The 23,500-nt window shown below is 36.0% G+C and overlaps 1 protein-coding gene across 1 annotated transcript in view; it reads left to right on the forward strand.

Moving 5' to 3' along the window:
* WDR70 (WD repeat domain 70) overlaps positions 1–23,500 on the forward strand; it is a 138,663-nt gene that overhangs the window by 15,009 nt on the left and 100,154 nt on the right. Inside the window, exon 6 of the mRNA XM_042804798.1 lies at positions 22,678–22,737. Within this exon, the coding sequence (XP_042660732.1) occupies positions 22,678–22,737 (60 nt within the window). The remainder of the gene's footprint in view (positions 1–22,677; positions 22,738–23,500) is intronic.

Below are 23,500 nucleotides of genomic sequence, written 5' to 3' on the forward strand. Positions count from 1 at the left end.
TAGGAAATTCCATTAGTGCAATGGTATATGAACTATATTTACTTACAGTAAAAGTTGGGATCTTTGGAGGTGAAGAGACTGAAATTAATTTGTTCTCTGAGAACCTAAAACACAGAGTCAAGAGGAAGTGATGACTACCTTCTTACATGATGCTTCTGTTCGCAGTTGCAACAAATTTCCAATGTATATTTCTAAAGAAGCACAAATAGTGTATTGTTTCTATCCGTGTTAGAACATATAAAGTATTTCTAAATTTGGGAAGGGAGATAACAGTGATACTAACACTGTATTTGACACAGTTGGTGTCACTGTGGAGTACATAAAAGGATGGTAGCAGGTAGCTGGTATGTGACTTATCTTTTTTGAAAAAGTTCTTTATGCGTTAAACAGAATAATGAGCAATACAGGTATAGAGGACTCTTGCTTGAATGAAGAGGCAAATAAAGGGGATGATAACAAGTATTTGAAATATTTGTGGTGGGGATGATTAAATAATTTAAAAGGGCTATATTCGAAGGAAGAGTGTAAGTGACATGCAGTTACATTTCCTTTCCAAAACAAGTCTTCACAGGATTTTCGATTAACAAATGATTTATGTTAAACTGTTGGAAACGCGGACTGCTCCAGTGGTATCCTTGGAGAGCAATTTTGTTGACGCTTGGAATGTCTGCTGTTTGCTTAAAAGATGGCTTGATTTTTATGGATGTAAGACTACCACATGTAATGTTTTACAACTGCTGCAATGGCATCTTTTATTTGCAGGTGGGCACTTAGCAGTATACAGGGACTATACACACTTGATGCTAACATTATCCAGATCACACAACAATCATACTGGACTTCCTTCCTTTACTCCTGCTTATCTTTTTTTTTTTGTATTTTAATGCCTAATACAATTATTTTCAAATTATTAGGATCCTGAATACATATTTTTCTGAGTTACCTTGTCTACTATTTATAATGTGTATTTGACACATCATTGTAACTGAGGATTGATGAATGTTCATCTAACCAAATGTTATGGTAATATGTTACAAAATTTTTCTTATTTCCTTTCATAAACCAAAATAATTCCATTCTCCAAAGAAACTGAATAATCATAAAGAATTATTCACATGAATTTTTATTAACCATCCCCTTTTGTGGTTTAGTCCTGAGGCTTTTGAAATGTGTTTAAAACTTAGTTGGATTTAACTGAGTGTACTTGTTGCTTTTTTGTAAACTATTTACTCCTTTATTCTACTAGAAGTATTTTATTTTAATTTTGAAAATTATCAGTTTTATGTCCGTTGTTTTTGTAGAAAAAACTTTCTGAAATATCTCAAAGAATACCTACTTAATGAGAGATAAGACAGAAGAAAACTGAAAAATACCCTTTAAGATTTTACATCTGTTTATATGAGGACCCTAATGTAGTATAAAATGCCAGGTGAGCTAGATGTAGCATTTAGTTTTCAAGTAAAACATTACTTTTTAAAGCAAAAGTTACCTTCATATTGTAAGCATAATGTGCGAGAATAGCGAAAAGGTGATAATGTAACCTTTATTTCCCAATATTAAAAAAATAGTTCAGACAGGACATTTATGCAGTAGGGATAAGGGGCTTTCTGTTCAGTTTTCTAAAATAGGGCTTAATTAGCTAATAAATAGTGATCTCATGCAGCTCAGGTTCATAATTTAGAATTGGAGGATTAGATCCTTTTCCGTGTAAATAATTGTGTTGACTTCAGTGGGACTACAGACATGGGCATCCAATTTGTAAGTGGGACCAAGGTGTGCATAATCAGTGAAACTACCAGCATTGTAACTTTGCTTTTACACTACTGATGAGACCGAAGATACAGACAAAACACAGTTTGCTACTAATAAAAAGAAGGTGATTTGTGAATTCCATTTTTATTTCCATGTTTAATTAATTTACCAGTGTTTAATAAATAAAAAAGTGTGGCATTTTTTTAACAAAGTGTGCTCTCAAAGAGCAAATTGGAGCTCATGGAATGAGAGCAGTGACGAACTCCCAAAATAAGCACTCTGTGTTCTGAGCGGCTTGGGACAGCACTGATCTGCACACAGGCTCGCTATGAAGGAAAAATGCTGCAAGGGCATGGGCAGGTTGTTTTTTCTCTGCTGTTGTGTCTGAATTGCACTTTATAGGCAAGTTACCTAGCTGATACACAAGTTTGAGTTTGTCTACATGAGATACAGTCAATGTTTGGCTTCAAAAATTCTCCTATGTCTTTGATACACCTTAACCCAATTTTTTTTTTTTTAATTATTTCCTTCTTCCCCAAAATTGCACTAGGGGGCAGTGAAAACATCGTAGATGCATACCAGTCTCCCTGGAACTTCTACTTGTCTTCCATAGTTTCTGCAGTCTTCTTTAGCAACTAGCTTGGAACCAGTTTTCAGAGTAAATAGTACTGTGTAAAGACTTTGATTGGGATTATTTAGGTGTGTGGAATTCATTGCAGTGAGTACATGTACATTCTGGTGTGATGAAACACAAGGTTGTAAAATAAGGGTTGAACTCAGTCACAGTGGCCCTTTTACAGTACAGAGGCCCCATAGGTCATCCATCATATAATAATGAGTGTGAATGCAGGAAATAAATCCTGGAAGAGCTATAGAAATTAGGAATAGAATTTATTTTTCTATTCATGACCAAAACTTTTGTCATGGAAAAATTGGTTTTGAAGAGTTAAAATCTTCAATTAATTCAGATCATATCTGGAATGAAAGCAAAAGCTGGAGATCTTACTAATATGTGAGTTGTTTGCATGGAAATGCTAGAAAGCGTGACTTGTTTTTTTAAGTCAAGTGTTTCATAAATATCACAATATAGGTGATATTTCCCTATCACTGCCTGTATGGTGTGTATTTGTAGATTAATTCAGGTGTCAGAAGGAGCTGGGAACCTTTATTAGAGTTGCAATGTCCTATGAGTTTGTCAATTTTTATATTAATATCTGCCTCTACTAGGTTACGTGAATTAGCTGTTTTCTTCCTAGTGTGTAGTACAGGCAAACCATAGGACTTTTTTTTTGTTGTTTTTAATTTAAAGAGGCAAACAAAAAAAAAATTGTTATACATGTAGTCTTTTTATTTTTTCCCTCCTGCTAACAAATTGACTTGTCAACTTTGGAAGATTAGTTGGAGGATGGAGAAGTTACTTAGGATTTATGCAGGATCTCACATCTTTAAAAGGTGTGAGAAAAATGGAGCTGAATTTTTATCAGACTTCCCATGTGCAATTTCTTTTTCTTTTATTTCAGTTTATTAAATGAAGTATGAAGGATCATTTCATTGAGTTTGACCATATAGATTTTGCATATTGGAGTATTTAATTGTTTAGACCTTTCCTTGTGTAGGAGTAAAAATCTGTATTGTGGCCAAAATGTAGTCAGTGTCTGTGATACCAAGTGTGTATGTGATGCTGTGTGTGTGACTTTGTATTGATCACGTGTAAAGTGGATCAGGCCCACAGTCTGCATCTTATCCAGAGCTATATTAGAACAGAGAGGGACATAGTTTAGAACAGGACACCTTTCTTTACCAAGTTTAACAAGGTGACTTTAGTCTTACTCTGCATATTCACTGTTTACCTGTTGGGTCTTACAAAAACGATGATACTAAATCTCCAGAGTTTCAGAACAAACAAAATTTTATGGCAGGACAAATGCAAGCACAGTAAAAAGGCGCCTCTAAGTAATACTCTTCTGCTGCTGTGTCCTGTGACTCAACATTTTCTCATTAGTCAGAGTTAATTAGAGGGACTTAAAGCCTCCTTGACAACTGTGCTAGTTCCTGTCTGTTTTGAAATACCAGGAATGAAAGTAATAAAAGATGTAATTTTTCTGAGAAAACACAGAGGTTGCCTACTTATTTTGCTGTTAGTCATTGTCTTCACAAGACAGCTACCAAAGATGGGTGACATATTTTCTGCATGTTATTGACCCTTTATCTCTGGGCCTGCTTTGAAGCCTACCTTTATGTTTACTGCAGGTTGAGTAAATGTCTTGCAAATATTGCAGTTGTGCTACACATGTGCCGGCACAAAGCAAATTTTGCAAAAAAGTTGGATTGACCAGACTGAAAGAGCTGAATTAGGCGTAAAAGATCAGATTTCATTCAGAAATAAATTATCTATAGATGTGATGGATAATGCAGGCGGTTCAGTCAAAAATGCAAATCATGTCAGCATTAGGCTTCAATGTGAATTTTCAATTCTTTGGAGGAGGTGAACTCACATTGTTCAAATAGGGACTATTCTAAGCAGAAGGGGAAAACAGTGATAAATTCTTAAACTTTTGAATTAAATCTGAATGGCAACAATTCAGGCACTTGAAACAATTCTTCAGTCTTTCAAAATTTTAGCACACAATATTAGAACTACAATCTTTCAGTGTTTTGGTTAAGATGTAATGTAACACATATATTTATATCAAGAACCTGCTAGGCTTTACTTATAAATCGGGGTGAGGAGAATCATAGCTCATAGAATAACTACTGTTTCTTTCTCAAGTTCATCTGGAGTGATGCATCATCTAGATTTATAGAGGTTTATCTGCCTTTTTGTAACCAACCTGTTACTTAAGGTGTCTCAGAACATGTTCTCTGCAAAGAGAACAAGCTTATGTATTGGGCTATGACCACATCTGTAGGGTTCAGCTGGCTTCCGGTGGTACCAGGTTTGTAACATTTTTCAGTTGAGATAGTCAGAGTATGTCTCTTGCAAACTGAACGTGATGACGTAACTGCTCTTGTTGTCTTAAAATAACAATAAACATATTTTTCAGTGACATTACTTCTTGAAGTACATTGTGTTACTACCTTTTCTACTGAGTACTAAAAATGTCAGAATGGAAATTCAGGATGCTGCCTTGTTATACAGTTTCAAGTCTTGGTCTTTGTGAGGATTCTGTGATTTAAGACCATATGAAAATAAATTGATTTTTCAATCCATTAATTTTTCCTGGGGAAAATATTAAAATTCTGGAGAAGTTGTAAACTAACTTGCATGTGCCAGTTGCTTTTTTATATCACTTGTGTATTCTTAGTATGTTTACTTTTCCTCAGGTTTCCCCTGCTTCGTTTAGATGACACATGCGGGTGTGCATGCATGTGAAGTGAAATGTTGGGTCACATAGAAGTGTGCAGCAATTTTGTGATTGACTTCAGTGGATAGAAGTATATGTGGCATCCAAAATAAAATCCTAGAAATAATGATGCCAGAGTAAACCTCACAGTATATCTTGATAGAGAATAGCTTAAAAATTCTGACATGGATCTCTCTTCTGCCAATGATAAAGTAACTTGTTTTAATGATTTAATTTGTTTTAACTTGGAATTTATTACCTGTCTTTTCAGACTCCTTCAGAGTTGTTCCTCTGTTCTATGATTAAATGCTGCATTGTCTAGCAGTTTCTTTGGTGAGGGCAGCCAGTTGTTTTGGGCGTTTGTTTTTTTCTTCTCAGTGAGACCTGTACTAAGTTGTAATTGATATTTCTTCCTAAGGTGCCTTGTAGGGATCAAGCATCTTGTTGATCCTCTGTGTCCCATTTCTGCTTGTATCCCTATCTCCTGTGACTCCATGTCATATTTTTCTCATTTCTGAAAAGGAATCTCTGAAAAATAGGTTTTAAAATATCAAATAAACGTTTATATTTGTATTGTGATAGTGCAAGCCTATAGGTAATAGAGCAATAAAGGAAGTGTCTGCAGATCCTCTCAATTATCTGCAAATTAATGGTATAAATAGTACCAAGCTTAGTCCAGTTGCTGTCCATAAAATATTTTTCTTAGAGAAGGCAATTACGATACATTGAATGGACAGGGAATTTATGAGAAGGCCCAATGGTAGTTTTCTGTGATTTCCCAAAGTCTTGTAGTCCAAATAAGAAACAGCAATCAGCATTTGAATGCAGATTAAGCAGTAGTCAACTAATTCACTGCATTTTCAGGAAAAATGTTAACTCCCCAGAGTTAGATGAATGTCGCTAAATCTAATTTAGTTGTAACTATGCTATTTATAATGCTATTTTAAATAAGAATCTGTCGAAATCACACGATAGTTGTGAAAACTAGTTCTATCCTGTCAAAAAATAATAGTTGTCAGCTGCAGTCTAGTTCTATGTAGTTTAATGCAATTCGCATTAGCTTGACTCTTGCAAGTTGTCTCATAGTGTAGGAAATAATGGAGGCTACAACCCTGTCTGATTACTTTTAGGGAGTGACCTCATGATGGAGTCGATGGAATCAGCTCTGGATGAATGGAATGAAGTTTAGGTGGCAGAATATCATAGAAATTAGCCAACTTCTTTGGCTGATTAGGAGAAAATTTTGTGTCTAACTGCATCTTGAAATACTGTTCACAGTCATATTTATGGTGGCAGACCTTTTATGGTATGGATCATACACAGCAGTTAAATGATACAGAGGTGAATTAGGCAAATAAGAATCAGTAATATGAGAAGACACTTTACAGTAAGTCAGTGGGGCAAGAACAGCATGTAGATTCTCTGCTGTTTGTGAGGGAGGGATGTGTCAGAAGAGTTAGTATTACTCTAAGTATTACTCTGCAAAGTATGGAGAGAAAAAATAAAGAAAACATGGGGTTGCAAAGATTCATGTTTCTGGCTGTTACGTAGGTAGCAAACTTACTTGCTTTCTAAGTATAGTAAGAAGATTTTTTTTGGTTTTTTTGGCACTTTCTGTTTGTTCACCTTTATGATACATTTTTTCTTTGGAGGATTTTAAACCTAATTTGTATGTAGGCAAGAAAGTATGTTTAAGCTATGTTTTCTCTGATGATTGCGTATGGACTAATGTAATTGGCTCAGTTTCAGAATGAAATTGAGAAGAACTTCCTAATAACTGGTTTTGGTTCAAAGATGTTTGTATGTATTGCAGTTTTTGCAGTTAAAAATATTCAGTCAGGAGTAACTGAGGCATCGGTAGTTTAAAAGAAAGATTATTGGCAGTTTTGGGCTTTCTTTGTTAGGAAGTATGTCTTGCAGGTCAGGAGCTGATACGAGAATCCAAACGTGTGCAGAATGCTTCTATTTGAAGTAAGATGAATAAATAATATTTATCTTTAATCTGTAGCCATTCATCTCAAAGAAAACAACCCAACTTTAGATTTCATAGGTTCTTTGAAAAGACTGTATCGCAAGCCGTGATAATACACTGCCCGACTTTGCTCTGTGCTATTGTTCTTGCTGAAAAGGCATGGAGAAGCTCTGGAGTACAGTGACAATAATCTCTGCTTGGCACTTTACATTGAGAAGAGTTTACTGTGTAAACTTAACATACCATACCTTGTTGTAATTACAAGTTTTAAGGAGGTCATCTCAGGTCTTTCATACATTGAGGTAGATAGGTTAAATTGCATGCAGTTCACAATGTAGCTTACTGGGTTATTTGAGTTCTCTTTAAGTGCAAATCTGTAAACAAGCCTATCACTTGAACAGTAATTATTATCTCAGAGCAATATCTAAGCTTATGAAAAATTCCGGTGTCTTAGCCAGAACTGTGGCAGCTCCCTTTATTGTGCAAAATTTTGACAGTGCAGTGTGTATCTACCCTGTGTCTGTCAGTATTAATAGATTCTTCCGAGCTCTTGATACCCACAACCAACTGCAAAAATCTATTTGTATGCATCTGCTCACTCTCACTAGCTTGTTCCCTCATCTATGTTCCACACTATAAGAAATGTTCAGTATCATAATGACTGTGAGGATTTGAGAATTCATTAATAGTTTATGGTATGTTTTAATAATTTTTGTACATGTTTGTGTCAAACTGATGATTATGTTTTAAAAGCAGGGTTTCTTTGCTCCTGTGTTTTCTTATTTCTGTATTACACTGAAATTCCAAGCCTAAGTGGTTCACAGGTAGGAACAGGTTACCATCAGTGTCAGGATTTTCCCATTTTAATAGGTTTCCCTATGCCATGGTTTGTGAAATAATTGTTTTATGAAGGGACACTTCACATAAATAAAGTGTTCAGCTAGGAGTTTCTTCCTGTCTGTAGAAGTTTACCAGGATCTCATGAGAGGTACCTGAAGACAAGAGAATGCCACCATTCTCTACTCAGAGGTCCATTTTTGCTATCTCAAACTGAATATTACCCGGTAGCCAGAAGAAGTGAGGATCCAGAGTGTCTGAATTTATGATACAGAAGGCAAGGTAAACTTAAAAAGCAAGCATATAAAGAAAAGTGCCTTCAAGTGATCTGTGCTTGGCACTTTATCTGTAAACAGAATAATGGTATTGAAAAAATGAAGGCAAACTAATTTGTTTTATTAAGCTTATCTACCCCCCATTTTGTGTGGCTCCCGATAGGTGAAATGAAAGTTGTTAAAAGGCCCGGAAAACAGTCAAGCCTGAGACAGCAGTTGGTGTTATATGAGATAACATTAGTTTCAGAACTAAACCATATCACTTCATGGATCACATGTCCAAGAAGGATGTCAAACAGAAGGTTAGTGTAAAGAATTCAGGCCTACAGAACAAATTCCAGAAATGGCGGTTAAATTCTGCCCAAGCCAAGCAAACTGTGCAAATTGGGCATCCTTGTTTTGACTTCCGTTTTAGTTGCCTGGAAAACATCCATCATAGGGAATTTGAACAAATCTGAGCAAAAATTCTTGGACTGCATTTGATATGTTCCTTCCCACCACTTCAGCTTTTCCTGTGGAAAGCCAGTATGTGTTTATAAGCTCTCTGTTTCTCTCATGATCATTTTTGGCTTATTTTATACTTTAGTTTGTCTTTTGATAGAATAGCAAGTTGGACCTGTGTTGAGGCACTTGTTTGTTAAAGGGGAAGAGCTGCTGGAGGGGTCTTTTTAGCTTGCTTATTTATGGGAACAGTAGTTACAGAATTGTGCATTCCCTGGTAATTTCACTAATCATTCAACCAGGAGATAAGGAATACCATAGAGCTATTTTCTCAACAATTGCAAGATTTCACTTGTAATATAAGCATTATACATAGAGCTATTTTTTTTTAATGTGTTTTTGTTTTGTTTTGTTTTATTTGTTTGGTTTGTTTTTTTTCACTTTGTTTTGTAAAAGAGCTTGTAAGATTTAGGGTACCTTAAAGTATGACATATCTGAGGGATGGGATGCCATTCAGAGGGACTGGGCTGAAGAAGTGGACCCACATGAAACTCATGAAGCTCATACAAGGTCCTGAACCTGGGTCAGGGCAAGCCCTGGTGTCAATACAGGCTGGGGGATGAAGGGATTGAGAGCAGCCCTACAGAGAAGGATTTGAGGGGTACCGGTGGATGAAAAGCTGGATGTGAGCCAGCAATGTGTGCTCGCAGCCCAGAAAGCCAGCTGTGTCCTGGGCTGCATCAAGAGCAGTGTGGGCAGCAGGTCGAGGGAGGGGATTCTGCCCCTCTGCTCTGCTCTGGTGAGACCCCCCTGCAGTGCTGTGTCCAGCTCTGGGGTCCCCAACACAAGGACATGAACCTGCTTGAGTGGGTCCAGAGGAAGCCACAAAGATGATCAGAGGCTGGAGCACCTCCCCTGGGAGGACAGGCTGAGAGAGGTGGGGCTTGTTGAGCCTGGAGGAGAGAAGGCTCTCTGGACACCTTCCAGTACTTAAAGGGGGTATATAAGAAAGTTGGGGACAGACGTTTTAATAGGGTCTGTTGTGGTAGGACAAGGGGTAATGGTTTTAAAGTAAAAGAGGGTAGATTCAGAGTAGATATAAGGAAGAAATATTTTACGATGAGTATGGTGAAACACCAGAACAGGTTTCCCAGAGAGGTGGTAGATGCCCCATCCCTGTAAACATTCAGGTTCAGGTTGGACAGGGCCCTGAGCAATCTGATGTAGCTGAAGATGTCTCAGATGTTTGCAAGGGGGTTGGATTAGATGACCTTTGAAGGCCCCTTCTAACACAAACCATTTTATGACTCTATGATTTTTATTTTAATAATAGGCATTAATAATGGCTTCTGGCTTGGTAGAAGCTGAGCCGCTCAAATGCATGAATGAAACTACCATACTTATTAATGTATCATTGTAGCACACCTGCAAGATGGGACTTTTTATCCTTTTAAGATATGATACTTAAGACACACAAGCAATTGTCTTCGTGAAAATTCCACCACAGATATGTAGTGGATAGGTTGTCTGAAATCTGGTGTTCCTTCCATCTATGGATATGCTTTTCTTTCCTGACTTAAAAAGAAAGTAATGGTAGAGCATCATCTGAACATCTGAAATTGTCGTCTTTATACCATGTAAGTGTGAGGTAAAAATACACTGTTAACTGTCTGATAATCTGTCTCAGATTAACAAGATTATTATGTTAATGATTAATAGTGATTTAATTTGAATCATATAATCCAAATTTAGATTTCAGATTGTAAAACAAAGAAGACTCGTCTGGTAGCTCAAGTAATCTTTGTATAGAATGGAGTATCTGCAGCACTTCCTTGTGGAGAAGATGAAGCAGCCAATTGAATAATTTAAGGAAAGATATCATAGGATATGTCTAATGTTCTACATTTTCTGACAAGAAAAATATATGAGGAGCAAGAAAAATATATGAGGTTTTTGCATAATGTCAGTAAAAGCCTGGGAAATGAAGCATTTCCATAAGGTATGATGATCTTGAATTTTTGCCTTCTTTCTCCATGGATGCAGGTAGAATTTTGTGTACTGTCTAGACAATGGGTCTTCATCTTAGTCTGGGTTAAAAAGTGAAAGCATTGATTCTGTATGCTTTTATATCTCAGGCTCCTTGAGGAATGACTATAGCAAGTGTGGGATTTGATGTGTGGGCATCATTCCACTGGAAAATGTGCTGGGATCTTTACTTTGTTCCTGTATAATCCACAGCTGAGCAATGCTGAATAATACTTGTTTAATCGCTATATAGAAATCAGTGACTCTGTTTAGTTGTGTGTCTTGTCAGGTTTTACTGTAATAATTGGTAATTTTCAGACTACGTGGATAGAAATTAGTATTTTTGATACAGTATGCTAGAGGGGTCTCAACATTTGTAGATACTGTAGTAAGACATATCATATAAATTAATACAGGATAAGCATGTTTTATAATTCTTGGGCTCAACTTTTAAAAATGATGGGGTTGATGATTAAAAATAAAATGAAGTTATTCAGACTGGCTGTGATTTTTAGGTTAGTGCTTAGTATTTGCCCTAAATGCTTTGAAAATTATTTGCAGTGTTGTTGGTATTACAGTGGTTTTAACAATGAGATACACCATCTGGCCATAACTCATTATCTTCTTCAGGACACAAGCTTTAATGAAGGGACTATACCTGAGTGAAGCGTGAAGAAAGGTGTGATTCTTCCAAGCATGGGCCTCATATACGTACAATATAAATGTATCTTTTCCTCTTTCCAGATGCATAGTTAAAGTTGCTTAGCAATTTATTCTCATGTCACATTACATAAAATTGTGCTGCTATAAGATAGCTTAAATGTTAATGTTTTGAAGGTAATTTATGGGTGGCCTGGGAGAATTAGTAATTGAAACAGTAATAGAATTGGAACCAGCTGTGGGAGCTAGATAGGAAATTGTCCTTCCTTCCTGCAGTAACTTAGACATGCTGTAATTTTTAACCCCCACCCCCCTACCTTCACCCTGTGGTTGTAGATCTTTGCATGACTAGCTGATGACTCTCCCTGCCCCCTCTTCAGTTTTAATTCCTTATCCTAATTGATTAGGAACTTAGTGACAAATATTCCAGTTGTCTACAAAGTGGGATGGTATGCATAAATTTGTGTTTCTCTTAAGGTCCTGCTGTAAACATTTTAGTGAACACCTTTTAAAATCACAATTGGAGAACTGTTGAAAAGTGTAGTATGTGGACAACCATCTCTAGAGATGTGATTGTTTTTAGTTTTGCTGAGTGTAGTGTATTTGCTGAGGATAATAGGATCCCTGAGGAATTTGAAGAACTTCACCAACATTGCTGAATAAAATCTTGTAGCAGATTCCTTATGATAGATATTATTTACTATGATTTTTCAGATAAGGAAACTGAGGTATGCAGGAATGAAATAAATGGCACAAAGGTAAAGATTAAGGATTGGTCTACACCAATGGCCTACTGTTTTAATTTTCATAATTAAAACATGTATAACTTAAGCGATGGCTCACTAATAAGGTTGCTGTTGTATAGAAATTCTTATGCATATTGCTTTGATGCTTATGAAATTCTATCCTAACATGATCACCAGAAGTCTTCAAGTGAACATCAGGCTCTTTTTTGATGAGTGGAAAAATACATTTTATTTTAATTGTAGTAATCTGTGTGTCTCTTTTAGACAGCAGTGCCAAAATTTAATATCTATTGGTTGTGTTGACTTTAATTTCTGATGAGTCCAAAATAAAAATTTAGGGTGTAGCACTGCTGATGGACTTAATGCCACTGATTACAAAACTTGCAGAAGAAACTGTAATATTTACTGTATTGCATATATTTTTAAGTGTGCTTCCATAGAAGTGTGTGTAACTAAATTTGCCGTTTGCTGCATGGATTACAAAGCCTTAATAGTGTCACTGACTTTTAACATATGTAGAGGGGAGGCTTTTTTTTTTTTTTTTTTTTTTTTTTTGGCAAGACATGTTAAATGTTGTACATGTATGGTTTCTAAATTTTATAATACTTCATAAATAAGTTTATTTTAATACAGAAGGTAAATCTGGAGTGCAGGAAAACTACGTTAATGACTGAAAAACATTAAAAGTTTTAGAATTATTAGAAGGCAGGATACTGCTTCTGGAATTCTTAGTGTAACCTCGGTTTTCATGGTTTCTTTCGGTGAGTCAAGTGAAAGAACTTAATGCATTTTTTTTTCCTGAAGTTTGCCAAAAGGTGATAATGATTAAAGTGTCTGTATAGTTTAGATAAAGGATGCTTTAGAGCGAGTTTAATGTAAATAATTAAGTGAACTGGCTAGCAAGCTGGAAAATGTTATGCATTAAGGAAAGTTAGGTTCAGTCTGGTCCTGCATCCTATGTTATGTTCTCGGATTGTTTCATGTGTGTCTTTTAGGGCATATTCCCTGTGGTAGAATCTGTGTGGTACAGAACACATGGAATCTGTGTGGTACAGAAATTATTATAAATCAGGATGTGAAATACGTGAATGCATAAGTGTGACCTGTTTGTATCTGAACTAAGCATTTGGCACATAAACTGCAAAGAGTTGGAAGTTCACGATTATTTGTCCTTTCTGATTTCAAAAATAATCTATTCTTTGGTTACCTGCCAGTCTGGTCAGAGTTTTCAGAGAAGAGATGTTTGTTGTGTGTTAAGTTTTATTTCTACTCATTGTCATCTAATCTGTGGTTGTGTGTGCTATTTTACTGTTTTGGTGTAAATAGTAGTATTCCTTTATGTAAAAACAAAATACTCTGCACCTGTAAAGAATAATATTAATAAGGAATATGTCTGACAAACGCTGGTGATTATTTTCTTAACATGGTAGGTAGTAGTAATTTTATGTATCTTACTGCTGTACTTAAACTGTCTTCACTGAATATGGGTGCTTTTTGGTGGTATGTGGCAGTTATGCATACTGTTTTACCAAATATGAAGTCTTTATAAGCATTTGAAACTGAGATGATAAAGATGAAATAGGTGGATGGTTATGTGAGCAGAATGTAACATATCTGAAATAGCACCAGAACACTCATCTTAAGTAAATTAGTCTCCCAGAAACTGCAAAGGAAGCTTGAATGACCACAGGCAATTTCAGATTTAAATCAGTTTTATCAGTGATTACAACTTGCTTTAGACAGGGCTCAAGAGAATTTCTCTGGTATACACTGTGAGAAGAATTCCCGGGTAATAAATATAAATATTAACTATGACTTCATAGATCAAAGGCTCATTTTAAATTTAGAAATTGTCTAAATGAAATTTTAGAATCTAGGTGAAAAATTGCAACCTCCTGAAATATTTCTAAAACTTTGTCCCAGGAGATGGATCGGGCAGGTTTTTTGCTGTACTTTAGAAGTATGATGTTTATATCTAAAAAAGATATTTGCAAACCATGCTGAGACTCTAACTGTAATACCTTTTCTAAACTGTTAAACCATTGGAGTCTTTTTAAAAGGGGACATGCCAGTAAGTGGCATGAAATGGAAGAGGGGATTTAATTCATGTTACCTGTTATGTCTGGGAACAGTCTCTGAATTACTGTTTGACCCATCATCTAATAAAATATGTTGTGTCAGACCTATAACAACATTACAGATTTATTATTTTTAGACAGTCATGTGTTGGAATGAAGATTTAATCTAAGGTCTTTTCCCTTGTTGGTTAAACCTGACAAAACACTCTGGTTCAGATCATAAGAAAAATTTTCATGAGGCTGTGAAATAGAGGATGTTGAGAGAAGCTAGCCACAGTACTCTTTCCATATTGAATAAATAAATGTACTTCCTGTAGGTATTCAAAAGGAAGTTCATCTACTTATGCACCTCCTTAATTTTTGAATACACCCTGGAGTAATGCATTTTAGCTCAATAAAGAAAAGAATAACCTATTCTTAGACTTCCCATACTTAAAATTCAAGATATAAGTCCTATGCTGTTTTGAGTGTTACCCAAATTAAAGGATAACTGGGAGAGATGTCATTCTGTAGGGCCCTTCCAATATTTCTGTTGATTTTGAAGGTTTTCTGTATTTGTCATAGAGTATGAGTTATCTACCTTTTTCCATGAGTAACAGATATTGCGGTGTTTCATGGGAATATCAGCCAAGATGATTCATACCAGTGTTTTCACGTATCCTTCTGTTTTCCATAATATTTTCCTTTATCTTTTTCGGGCCAACATTTTAGATAATATACAGACATAGGCCCTGATTCATCCAACTTAATCAAGGCACCTTGTGTTAGAAATTTAGCTGCCTTGTACTCCTTGAATAATTCATGAAGAGAAGAGGTCTCCAGATAATTCAGTTTTTTGATACACTGATTCTTCTTCTGGAGTTGTCTGTCTCTTTTTGAAGGCTCTATAGGAAGTCTGAAGTAGGTGTTTTCCATATTTAGATGCATCACATTCAGAAACTTAGATTATGTGAATCTGGGCCAAACAATAACATGCAAGTTTGCATCGGAATACATCTGTCAACTCTAACACCTAAAAGAGAGGAAATTAAAAGTTGTTGAAATGGCCTTTCAAATCTGGATACTTCCTTCTGCATGCAAGTTCATGGATAATACACTCCTACAAACTCCAAAATGTTTGTATTTTTCTGTTGCTGTAAAACAGCATCTTATCCATCTCTGACATTGTGTTTTTTCATACTCTGTCTTTCTCTTGAGTGTACAGTTGTGCAACTTCAGTGTATATCTTAGACATTTATTTTCAGTTTAAGTTATGGAGGAAAATAACAAAAAACTGTGGCTCGGAAACCCTGCCATTTTACAAGTAATACAGCTTTAATCAGTATGTGAGGAGTAGCTTGTGGAATCAACATCAGTGAACATCAGTGTGTATGTGTGGGCTTGCAAAATGAGTTTAAAAAGAACAGAAAAAATCAATTTAAACTCTTATTACTGTCTTCAGCTTTCACTGCTGTAATGGAAAATTCATCTGGGTGCCTAACAGTTTAAAACATTTTTCTAGTCTGAAGAGAGGAATGAGGCATTTTTTATTCCAGATCTGTGACACAGTCCTCTCCACACCCTTTATTTTACAGTGTTTCAGAGTCAATATTGAAGGATGAGAGAAGATTCTATTATCTCTGTTTATCATCACTAGGATAGTCTCTTGATTTTATTCACTTACAAGGATGAAGTAGCTATCAAAGTTGGATGTGAGGTAGAAAGGAAAAACTGCATGTTTGTGCCTCTGAAGTTCACTGCAGTACAGTGAGGTTGTGCAAGCATTCCCCTATGAAGCTTGATGGACTTCTATACCTTCTTTCCCCTGAAAAAAGAAAGTTGTATTTTAGGTGTTTGAGAGAGAATATTTGGACCTGTAAACTGAACATATTTGATAGAGAAATTAACAAGCAACACCAAGCATATGTTGCTTTTTTGTTGTAACTTCTAAAACAGAAGTAGTTTAAAGCCTGTTTTTGTGCCTCAATACTGTAGCAGTTGGACTGAGTTTCTGTGATGATGTTCTAGCAGTTTACCTGCACAGTTCAGTGGTTTTCTGTGGTAATTTGTCTGTCTAAACAGAAGATTCTTGTTGTGTTGTACTTCTTCACATTGGGAATTACAGTGTCAGAAATCTCATTCTTTATGTTGTGATTGTTGATAAGTTGTCTGCCCATTTGTTTTCTTCCTAAAACCTCCTAAGAGCATTTTCTTTCAATATGTTGCATAATTTACAGCATGAACATTTTAATTAGGAGAAATTACATTTCTCTTTTTAACTACTTTGGTTGCTCTTGATTACACTTTTTTAATCATGTGTATTACTTTGAACTCTTTGCTAGAGATGAATGGAAGATACAGAAAATTATTACTGTCTGGTCACAAGGAAGATGTCTGCCTGTATACTGGAGTCTAAAATAAAAGCATTTCAAAGGCTCTCAAATTTTCTTGCTTTCTCCACCTCATCCCCCAGCAGTGTGGCATTTGCTTTTCCAGGTAATATAGTCATTTTGGAAGGGAAGAGAGGAGGCTTTAAAAAAACTTAATAGAAAGCATGAACACGATGTGTTTAAACAAAATGCTTGAAAATATGCATTTATTTTTTCTTAATTGCCAGAAGGCAATTTCTGTGGTTTCATCAGAAATGAAGTCTGTTTTAAAGTGTAGCTCTTGCTCCTTCTCTTCACTCTTGCCCATGAACAGACAGTGTCTTCCATGTGGAGTATGCCAAACCAGAGACCCAAAAGAGCACAGTGTGAGTGTTTACACTTCCAGCAGGAGGGATTTTTTAGTATAGTACTTAAGGTATATGAAGTAAATAGTAGCCAAGCCAATTTTAACCTCTTCTTCTGCTCTAGACAGGGAAAGTGCTCACCTTTAGTTTAACCAGTTGTAATTTTGCATGTCTCTTCTCCATGCTGTCCTATAGCTTTACTCCCACAAATGAGAAGTCTCTTCAAGTCTCCAGTAAGTCAGGGTTTCAGGAGAACTCTTAAGAACACAGGAATTATACAGAAAAGGAAAGCTGTATTTTCTTCCAGGGCAACACATGATCTTGAAATCCATAAGGATGGAATCGGGACAATTGCAAACACCAATTAAAAAAATGTATTGTTTCCTCTGTTAAACTGTAGTCTTCTGGCTGCCCAGAAAAATTTCCATTGAAGTCTGATGTGTGAAAGATTACCTATAGCCTGAAAGTCTCCTTCACACAGGATAGTTTCCATTTAGTGAAATACAGACATTGCAAACAGAGCAGTAGAGGTACTTTTAGGCATAAATGCATCATTCTGCCCTTCTCTGATTGGGTCATGAAAGATGAGTCATTTGAAGACCTGTATTCTAACTTGCAGGGGTATTTTTACATGGAGGGGGAGAGGTCAGATTCTAGTGGATGAATTCGTCTTTCACCAAGTGCAGTTTGCAGTTACAGTGTGTGTGAGATCAGCAGAATATCTTCTTGTGGAATTCCCTTTTTTTTCTTTTCATAGTCATTGCTTTTATGCATTTAGGACTGTGTACATAATCTAATGGTGATTCTAAAGGCATTCTAAAATTGCTTTTGGATGGTCAATATATTAGAAAGGTTAACAGATGGTAAAGGTTGAGGTATTTTTTAATTACAAATTTCTCCCTCTGATACAGTTTAGTGGATTTTTTTATTACTTCTATGGGACTTAACTTCCTTTCCAACCCAAGTGTTTAGTTTATCATAGAGATACCAGCCCATTCTTTTTCCACCTCCTGTATCCCTTTGTATTCTGCCAAGTGCCAATGATTATTAGTGCCCATATTCACAATCCTAAGGATATTGAAGGATATCTTGTAGGGTGTAGAAATCTAGATTTTAAGCAATCTTTCCTTTTTACGTCTGTTCTCCCACTGGTTTGACCTGCATCATTGGTTTATTTGATTTTTTTGTTTTTGTCTTTGCTTTTTCTCAAGAGATCTTGGAGACTGACCTAGTTTCAGCCTGTGGTTTATAGTGGCATATTTTCTGAGTATTGCTTGAAAATAAGGAAGCTTCCAAAATGAACAAGAAAAAAAATCCACAGTATATAGGGACAGTGGCGCAGTGAATAGAAGAATGCTGTCAGGCACAGGAGCTTAACAGTCAGCTAGGGCTGGAATTCCCTGAAAAAATGTAACTTCAAACAGCAGATGTGGTGCTTGACTTGCAGTGTCCCTTTGCAGAAATTACTTAAAAGGTAAGACTTTTAATTTTTGTGAAAAACTGTGAACTCTTAGAATACAGTTTCACAGATTTAATATATATTCATCTATGTGAGCCAAGGAATTTAGAATTTTTGTAAAAATATTGTGAGTTATGTCAACACCCAAACTGTTTTCCTTTGTTTCTGATGAAAGAGAAATTTAAGATACCCTCTTTTCTTGATATCATTTAAAAAGGAAAAAAACAATAAAAAACCCCTACAAACCAATCAAAAAAATCATGTAAAGGTTTCACCTTTTCTAGTTTTAATTACAGTAAAATTTTTCCAGAACAATGTTATTGAAATATTAAAAACAATTTGTGTAAACTGAACAGCTGAAATCTAAGCAACACTTGGAAGACCGGGAGGTGGAGGTATACTTTGGGCAAACTTTAGCTTTTTTTTTTTTTTTTTTTTTTTTTTAATTTTCCAGACTTACAGTAATATTCTATTATATATGGGATCCTCATGTTCAAATCAGCATAAAATGTATTAACTGTATTTTCCTTTGAGAGTGTTTAAACCAGATTTTATGTCATTCCTTATTCTATGGAGTGTAATAACTGGAAAAATGGTAGTTGCATCTGACTTTTGTGTGCGCACATAGGCATTTGTTGTAGCAGGTTAGAGATATTTATAGCATTCTCAGTCATTTAGGAAGTTTGTAGTTACTAAAATAGAATAAACCACCTTGGTTTTTTGTAAATGTTTGGCTGATTTGAAGATATTATGCCCAGATATGTTGCTGGGCATTGTTACCTTAATTTTTTTTTTTAATAATTTAAGCAGTTACTTTAACTGTCAGGCATCACTTGGACGCTGCAGAATGTAGCACCACTACCACTTGCCAAATGTCCAACTTTCAGGCTCAGGCTCTTTGATTTATCAGGTGACATAATGTATTCCTATCTGTTGTTCTCCCTTAAAGATAAGTAGTCGGGACAGTGTTCAACATGAATGCACTGTAAAGCAAAAATGTTTTTGTGTGAGTGTTTAACTCTTCTTATTACAAGAGGGATTTGATTATCATCATCTGGAAGAACTAGCAGTTAAAATTAGGTAAGTTTGTTCAAGCAGATTTTGTTTATTAATTTTTTTTTTTGAGTTCTTGAAAGGAATCTCAAAGTAGTTAAGATACCTTCTCAAAATTAAATTTAGTGCTGACGCAATATAGACACACAATACCTACCTTTGCGGTAAGGTGTATGAAATGATCTACTTTATAGTATTCCAGTAAGTGGATTGGAATACAAAGTAACCAGCCTTGCAGTGATTAAGATGAGAATTACTAAAATGCTGTTTCTCCTTCCAGCAACAGATTGTTTCTGTGAAAACCTTTGATCCACAGTAGTACATCCTTTGTTGTGGGTGATAGCAGTGTGAATCTTGGAAGCTATTTGTTTCCTTTTCATATTTCCTTTTTTATGGAATGTGCTTAGATGGCAAGTACAGACAGTGGCTGTTGAGCAGTTTTTTATATCCTAAGAACAGCAAATAACAATTTATAGTGCAGAGAATGAGGAGGCGCAGAAAGCTTAATTTGTATTATAATTATGCCTTTGTCCGGGTGCTTCATAGTGTTAATTGAGGAATAAACTAATTTTCATAATCACAGATTCACTTTGAAATTTTGAGTTACACCTGCTTCTCAACTTGTAAACCACTGAGTCTGTGAAAGTGTCTCTTAGTGCTGTGTGGGCTATACATTTCACAGTATCATGTATAGCTGTTTGTAGACCAAGGAAGGTTGACCTTGGCTGGACACCAGGTGCCCACCAAGCTGCTCGATCACTCCGCTCCTCAGCGGGACAGAGGAGGGAAAATAAGACGGAAAAAAACTCATGGATCAAGATAAAGGCAGTTTAGTAAAGCAAAAGCAAAGGCGGTGTGTGGAAGCAAATGAAAACAAAAGATTTATTCTCTATTTCCCATCAGCAAGCGATCTCCAGCCACTTCCCAGGAAGCAGGGTTTCATTACATGTAGTGATTGCTCTGGAAGACAAATGTAATAGCAGATGCTGCCATTCTCCTCCTTTCTCAGCTTTTATTGCTGAGCAGACATTGTATAATAAGCAATATCCCTTTGGTCATTTTGGGTCAGCTGTCCTGGCTATGTCCCCTCCCAAAATCTTGCCCACGCCCAGCCCACTGGTGAGGGGGCAATGTTGGAGAGACAGCCTTGATGCTGTGCAAGGACTGCTCAGCAGTAGCCAAAACATTGGTATGTTATGCAACACCCTTCTAGCCATCAGTACACAGCAGAACACGACACGGCTGCTGTCAGGAAAATTAACTCTCATCTCAGCCAGATCCAATACATACCTATTCAGATTTAGCATGGACCACAGTTCCTGTCACAGGTGGAGTGATGCATTTCACTCATGAGAGAGAAATAGCAATATGTTTACTGATATAAAACTGATTTAATAAAGTTTGGTAGTAAATGGTGACAGTGGTTTAACAAGATTCAATGGCAAGATACGCTTGATTATTTAATGCATAGAGGACAGGGTCAGACAAAACTGCCAGGGAGACCCTCTCATTGAGTCATGAAGTTCAGAAAGGACCCTCTTGCATTCTAAACTCCTTCTCAGAGGGGAGTTAGGTGCAGCTGGATTCAGATATAGTCCCAGACTTGGCCATTTGTTTATGTCTGAAAGATTATTTGTGCACAATCAATCCTTTATATCACTTAGTTAGGATTTTGAAGTTTAGCATGCTATTAATAACTTACTGAGAATCTGTTGCATCAAGAACTCTCTCAAGGACTAGCCTTGGGAGGGGTCCCTACTCAAGGGGAGATGCTGGTGTGCAGCTCACTGCCATGCAGGAGAGCTCCAAGGGCCCTGAGCTCTCTGCTGTTTGTGGAGTAAGATGATTGACTTAATACCAACTACAGATGTTAGTTTCTTCTGAATTTGGCTTGAGTTGGACATTGACCAGCACTGTGGTTAGCCGGGCGGATTGTTATCTGTCTCTTGTGAATCCACTTTGAGTGCAATGTAGTAACCGTCATTACCAGACACACCCATTACAATCACCACTGGCAGTTAGCACTTGAGCAGGCTGGTGGGTGGAAGCACACTGCCACAGTCCCTTTTTTTTTTTTTTTTTCCCCTCAGGTGCCTATATGATTTCCGTGCTAATACTTCAGTTCCCCTTCAGACACCTGTGACTATCAAAGATGTACATATGTTGTGAATGTGAGAACAGAGGGCATGGGTTTTCTGTTGGCTTATCTCTGTATATATATGTGCAAAAAGTGCATGAAATTATACAGTTGTTTTGGGAATCAGACCTGTTGCTAGAGGCAATAAGTTAGAAGAAGGGTAGGTTTGACTAAACCAATGTTAATGAAAGAGTCAGTTTTATCAGAGAACTAAAGCTGATGGAACTGTGGGATAAGACAAATATAAAGAAAATCAGCCTGATGATATCAAGCCTTTCTGTGTCAAGCATGAAAAAAAGGGAAGGAAATTAGCAGAGGTGGATAAGAGAAATAATGAATAATATAAATTGTGCATAAAAATTATTTTAAAATCAGACTTCAGCATCAAAATTATAGATTGTTTTAGGAAACTTAAGTGGTACCAGACAAATGAGCATTTTGAGAATAATGCTTCAAGTTACTTTTGTAGAACCTTGCCAATCAGTTGAGTACTTTCAGTACATTTCTTCCTGTGTAAATTAACTATTTTCATATCTGTTACAGGTATTAGTGTGATGTGTTAGATGTTTAAAACTGTAATTAATTTAACTGTAACTATTAAATGAAATTCATTAAATTACATGGACTGTGTTATGGCTGCCATTGAAGTGAGAGTTGTGAAGACCCATGAGAGCTGGGGATAATGGCACAAGTGGAAGTGGGAAGCCGGTCTATGATATTAATAAACCACATAGATAACTTAGCTCCTGTAATGAATTTCTAGATTTTTTTCATTAATTTCATTAACTTCATAGAGTCCTTTTATTTTAAAAGACATTGTATAATAATGATGGATTGAATAAATCACAGTTGAAGATTGTTAGATATTGTTAAGAACCAAAGAGAATTTTAATCTTTTCCTGTTTTTGTTCTTTACTAAGGTAGTCTTATATTTTTAAACAATTATTCCTCAGATTTTTAGGGGTATATCACTGAAAATGAAAATCTGGAATTAGTCTCTTGTTTCTGATTTCTGCCTACTTTCTGCTTTCTCCTCCTCAGATTATGGCTTGTGTGAGGGAAACCTATGTTTCTTTTATGTATATTGCAGTTGCAGCATTGGGTTTTTTGTTTGGTTGCCTTATTTTTTTTTTTTATTCATCATAGCACTATTTTCACAGAGGTGAATTATCCTTTTTCTTCTAGAACCCTGTCAAGAAAATTCCAGATTCTCATGAAATTACTCTCCAACATGGGACAAAAACAGTAAGTGATAACACATTTTCAACACTTCTTGTTTTTCTAGAACTGAGTCAGTCTATGAAATAAGTTAACAGCTAAAGTTCAAGAAGCTAATTATTTTTCTTAATTGTTATTTTAATCTAATGTGTTTCTTACTGCAATTGAAACTGTGTTTTAGGACTGCCTTTTCACTTCCTTGTAATAACCCAAATGTGGCTCCATTTGACTCAATTGTAGCCTCATTTTATATTTCCTCTCTGTCAAATACACTGCAATTTTTAGAGTTCCTCTTCTAGGCTAGACCTTTATAATCTAGACCTTTCTTTGATCATGAATTTCAAACAGAATGTTACTGCTGAAGTTTCCAAGGTATCTTTGTAGCTGAATACAGGTCTCCTTCATTCTTGAATCTTTAAGCGCCTTTTATACACCATTCTTAATTTCTTGAAACCTTGTTCTTCCTTGTCTTTGACTGCATCTTTTCTACGTTTCACCTGCAATATTGCTTCTTCACTTTCTTTTAAATAACTACTGTCTGACTTGGAACTATAATTTCTTTGTTATCAAGATTTTTATCTCTGGATTATCTCATCTTCCAGCACAAGTGCTGTTATCTGCTGTTTGATTGAAAATCTATTTTTATAGAATGGTATTTATTTTCTGGCCATAAAAAGCCCTGAATCTATTCCCAAATCCTTTCCCCATGTTCTTCTTTGATGATTAAAAAAGATGCTGCTGCTGTTTATTCTCTTCAGTTTTGGCCATGACTTAGGCTTCAATGAGAATA

The sequence above is a fragment of the Tyto alba genome, unplaced genomic scaffold, assembly GCF_018691265.1.
Source record: "Tyto alba isolate M040663 unplaced genomic scaffold, T.alba_DEE_v4.0 Super-Scaffold_42, whole genome shotgun sequence".
NCBI lineage: Eukaryota > Metazoa > Chordata > Aves > Strigiformes > Tytonidae > Tyto > Tyto alba.